Source organism: Stegastes partitus, unplaced genomic scaffold, assembly GCF_000690725.1.
Source record: "Stegastes partitus isolate 25-593 unplaced genomic scaffold, Stegastes_partitus-1.0.2 Scaffold1963, whole genome shotgun sequence".
In the NCBI taxonomy this organism is placed as follows: Eukaryota; Metazoa; Chordata; class Actinopteri; family Pomacentridae; genus Stegastes; species Stegastes partitus.
The window spans coordinates 1-5,435 of NW_007579694.1; the positions used below are offsets into that span (position 1 = coordinate 1).

Below are 5,435 nucleotides of genomic sequence, written 5' to 3' on the forward strand. Positions count from 1 at the left end.
GCATTTTCCCATGGTACTGGATGTTCCTGACAAATGTGGAGGAGCTGAAGGATCTGCAGAAGTCTTTCTTCTACTGGTCATTAAAAGCCCTCCTGTGAACTACGACCGTCGAGAGGTGCTGCGTAAAACCTGGGCTAAAGAGAGATTGCAGAATGGTGTGTGGATCCGAAGACTCTTCATCTCAGGAACAGCAGGTGATGGTTTAGAGAAGAAGAGACTGAACAAATTCCTCGAACTGGAGCAACGTGAGAACAATGACATCCTCCAATGGGACTTTGTTGACACACACTGCAACCTCACCTTGAAACAAATCCTCTTCCTGGAATGGATGGACAGAAACTGTCCTCATGTTCGCTTCCTGATGAACGGTGATGATGATGTTTTTGCTCACACAGACAACATGGTTAGGTATCTAAAAAGCCTAGAGGACAATAATGGAAGTCAACACCTGTATACTGGACAATTGAGGACAAAGCTGGGGCCCGTTCGAGTAGAAGACAGTAAATATTATGTTCCAGTTCAGGTGTATGAGTCACGGTCATATCCTGATTTCTGTAGTGGTGGAGGCTTCCTGTTGTCTGGCTACACAGCTCATGTCATATACAACTTGTCCCAGTCCATCACCCTTTTTCCCATGGATGATGTTTACATTGGAATGTGTGTGGACAAAGCAGGACTTCGTCCTGAATCCCACATGGGAGTGAAGGCTTTTGGACATCGTGGTCCATCCAGTACTGACCCATTAGATCCTTGTTATTTTAGCGAAATTCTACTTGCTCACAGGTTCTCTCCACTTAATTTGTATGTTATGTGGAACAGCTTATATGATCCTGATCTGAAATGCTTTGACAATGTCAAATAGTAACTTACCAGTGATAAAAGTTTGGTAGTGTTCATATTTACTCAATGTCCTGTTTATCAGGTACACTTGGAAAACTGGTTGCATTCAACCAAAAATATTAATTCTGCTGTTACTTAGATAACCTCCTGTACATTTTTCTTATTAAGTCTGTTGTTTCTAGTGATGTTGTATTCAACTGTATTCTGTTGAAAGATGTTTGAAATATTTGTTTAGTACATATGTGGTTCGATCAAATTCTTTCTTGGTACCTAGCTGTGTATTTCTGGGTAAGTGAAGAACAGATGACTTTAAGTAAGAAGTGGTAAAAAACTTTGTGCTTTCGAGGGACTTTCAAAGAAATGACACTGTATGTATATATTGTTGTAACAAAATTACATTGTAGTGAATTTATCATGACTACCATAACCTTGGTCCCATTATTGGCATAGTCAGGTTTTGAATGCACCCTATATTATTTACATTCTTTGGCTGAGGAGTTCCTGTTAATGTCATGAGAATGTGATACTGTATTGTCTGAAAGACAAATGCTACAATAATTTAAATATGATTATCTGATCACAGTCACATGTGTTAGTCAGGTGGGGCCTACATGACATACCAATGTCTTTTCTACAATGATTGTTGAACTGGAATAAAAGGGAAGTGCATTTGGAGCATTAATGAAGTGTAAAACATTCTTTCCTACAATCAGAGATTAAATTAAAACATGTTTGTGGTCGATGTTTGTATATAGTAAAGAGCTAAATACATGTAATATACACTCGGATACGAAGTTTGCTGTAATTTTCTTATCAATATATAGTATAAACAACAGTGTGGCATGCTTTATATGACTCGCACCGTTTTTTTTCCTGTGGGTGAAACTTCTCTTTTTTTCAAAACCTCAGTCTTGATTATATGGGCTGGAAATGTCATGCCCTCAGCTTCTGCCATCAGTCCTCTCCTGCCGACAGCCAGTTTCTCTCCCCCTCCTTGTGTGTCTGTGTGTTTGTGGTTGTCTGTCTGTAGCCATTGATGCGAGGCCGTGGTAAAATATACTCTGTTGTTCATCTGCCTCCTGGGCTGCATATGACAGAACAGTGATAAAATTACGTGAAGAATGCATCTAAGCCACGCATTTATTTTATGAAAATACCCAATTGTATTTAGTTTGATCAAACAGTTTGGCTAGAAATTGATGAACTTGCTTAACTGGGGTTTGCCAGTTTTCCTTCAGGACTGCAGCTGCCCAGTGTGAGTATAAAATAGTCGTGGTACACATAATATATATATATATATATGTGTGTGTATATCGGCTGCTACATCATCTCACTGATCGCTGCTACCTGTAAGTAGACAAATATGCACTTTAGTTTCTGTCTCTTTATTCTTCTGTATCTATTTATATAACTGTTTCATTTTGTTTGTTTATATTCTTTATTATGTATATGGGAGTGTGCAAACAAGAGAATTTTATTGCCCAGTGCTGTTTTTTATGCTGTGCATATGACAATGTCTATCAATCATAATGGTACTATACACATAAAGCCTGGCATAGAAATGAATATCATATATATACACATTTGTCAGTACGGCTGCTGACATGGTTGGTATATTGCCACTGTGTGTCACACCTCTTCTATATCATGGACACGGAAAAACCTTTATCAAGGGCACAGCGAGGATACACCTGTGCAGGTACTGGCTCACTTGCCCCGAATCTACACTGCTCTCAATAAAATCCTGGCTCAGCCCTCACTCACTTCACCTCCATTCTTCACATTAGATCAATAACTGAATGTTCCTGCTGCCACAACTGTCAGACTTAACACAAGCCATCTGGTTCACCTGCCTGGTGTTCGTCAGTGTAGGTTCCAGTTCTTTTGTTCTCTTTAGTCTTTTTACCCCTTTGTAGCTCTCTTTGGCTTCTACGTCCTACATCTCACATAGGAGTGAAGATAGCAGGGCATCGCAGTCCCGGCAATATGGATCCATTAGAACCTTGTTATTTCAAAGAAATTCTACTTGTTCACAGATTCCTTCCTGCTGAATTGTACGTTATGTGGAACCGGTTACATGATCCTAATCTGAAATGCTTTCACAGTAACAAATAGCAACTTACAGGAGATGAAAATGTTTACTAGCGCTCATTTTTGCTCAACAGCCTCTTTATCAGGTACACTTCTACAATCTAATGCAATCCGATCCAAAAACAACAATTCTACTGTTAGTAAGATCCTGCTAGTGATCAAATCAGAACTTTTTTTTAGAGACGAAACAAAAAAATCAAAAAAATATTTACACCAAGTGGTGCTGATCACTGGATTTCTGTCATTAACTTTATTAAAAATATGAAATAATGTTTTAGTTTGAGCTGATGTTTAACCTTCCTTGTATCCATTCAAAATCTATTCAGAATTGTTGCATTTGTGACATTTGTGGGAAAAAACAAACAAAAAAGATTGAATGTCAACTATAAAGCTTTGTATGTGGTATTAACATGTCACCTTGTCTGCAGAACTTTGATCGGCTCTTGCTCCTCTTACTGTTTGTTGTAAAGATTAGCTGAAGGCCTCTTGATTGTTTCTTCTCGTCTTGGTGGTGGAACGCGATGATATGAACCCTATCACATGTGTCACTCAGGTGGAGCCTATATAACATACTGATGTCTTTCTCCTGCTATGATTGTTGATCTTGAATAAAAGAGAAGTGCATTTGGAGCCAGTGAAAGAATGTTTTTTATTTCCACATTCATGGATGAAAGTAAACCTTCTTTGCTGTCCTGTAAGTGCTTAAAATATTGGGCCAGAGTCACTAGGCATGGGCAATCATGCAAACCCTAGAACAGCTGGTGACGCAATCCGGCGTCTGAACAGAGCAGGCCCAGGCAGCAATCCCCTGTACCGGACCGAGGCGACGTCCGCTCTGAGTGATAAAAAAAAAAAAAAGAATGAAAACAAAACAGAAACGAAACAAGAAAAACATTTAAAGAACTAAAACAGCGGCGCAGTTCAGGTAGTGGTGGTAAAATAGAGATAAGCTTGATCTGTCACATAAACATTTGTACACGGTACAATGCGCAGTGAAATGTGTTTTGTACCAGCATCCAGTTTCAATAAAAAAATAAATGTTCAAGAAATACATATGTCTTATGTATACATATACATAAATGTGGTGTATTCACCATATAATAATCGTGTGATGTTATAGGCACGTAGCTTTTTGTACCAGTGTGAACACCGTAGAGATCGGGTTGCTAGGTTGCACAAGCGCACTGTTATTGTTGTGATGAAAAGCATGGCTATTAAAGAGCATGGAATAGATGTCTGCATGCGTCTGCCTTGTAAGTACTCTTGCCAAAGAGACACAAAACTTTACAACCCAGGTCACAGGAAGGTGTAAATCAACTGATCACACCATCGAGAGCTTCAAAGGGCAGCTGACAGATAAGAGACATGCATGGAGAGGAAAAAGAAAACATCTAACCACTTTGATTATCAACCCCCAAAGCCCAAAGAGCCAGACCTGGCTTAACTAGCCAAATGGTGGCATGGAGAACAGACATCTGGGTGACTTTTATTGCTCTACTGCCCCTCTCTCGCTCTTTCTCTCGACCTGCAATAATGGATGGACAAAGGAAAGCACAAGAAGATCTTAATGTGCCTTTACTATCTTGTGTTATTTTAAGTGTTGTTAAATTGAAAGTACATAATATCATGGTAAACACCCCAAAAGCTTAATCACAGTTGGATAAGTCCTTCTTTAATTTATCAGCTCGTTACAAAATCATATATCCTAGTACTGTATTATCTTTGTAACCGTGAGAGATAAATATCTCATGTTTAGACTCTTTGCGATCCTCTAAATGTGAGATATTAATTTTCAACAGGCTTAACTCTGTATAACTACAAGTACATATAGTTCTAAAGTAACATTATCAGTTTTAGAACAAAACTCCTGACCACCCACAGGGCTACACTTAGAGACAGACAACCAAGCACACTCACATTCACACCTACGGACAATTTAGAATCACCAATTAACCTAAACATGTTTTTGGACTGTGTGGGAGGAAGCCGGAGAACCTGGAGAGAACCCGCACTGCACGGTAGGAACGTGCAAATTCCACGCAGAAAGATCCCGGTCTTCTCACCCTCTCACCTTACTCTTAATGACAGTACCTAGGGGCAGATCACACAACAAGGATGTGCCACATCTTAATTCAACATAGAATGCGGCACAACAAGAAACACAGGTTTGTCTTACAGTATGAGTTTATGATGATTTGTTTCCGGTAAAAACGTCCATGGTGCAGGATTGGCAGATAATGTCCTGTTAGGTTTCATTTTGTGTCACTACTTCATCTAAACTAAATTAAGGATTTCAATCTGCATTTACATGCAGACAAAAATACTGATCAATTGTTTGTGCAACACTGATTCTGACAACCAGATAGCAGCCTGTAATATTGTACACACTTTGAATTTCTCTTCTTTACGAAACCTGAGCAGTTTAACCTCAACAGACCAACAACACTGTAAATGAAGCATAAAAAAACAAAACATTCTTTAGTCCAATCAAAGTTTATACAGGC

General features: G+C 39.0%; 1 protein-coding gene across 1 annotated transcript; it reads left to right on the forward strand.

Moving 5' to 3' along the window:
- Positions 1–4: 4 nt before the first annotated feature.
- Positions 5–862, forward strand: LOC103373367 (UDP-GlcNAc:betaGal beta-1,3-N-acetylglucosaminyltransferase 3-like; the record flags this gene model as incomplete). The annotated part of the gene is made up of 1 exon (XM_008303240.1): positions 5–862. A coding segment is annotated over one exon (858 nt), but the record flags the coding sequence as incomplete, so codon positions are not given.
- Between the last annotated feature and the right edge of the window lie 4,573 nt (positions 863–5,435).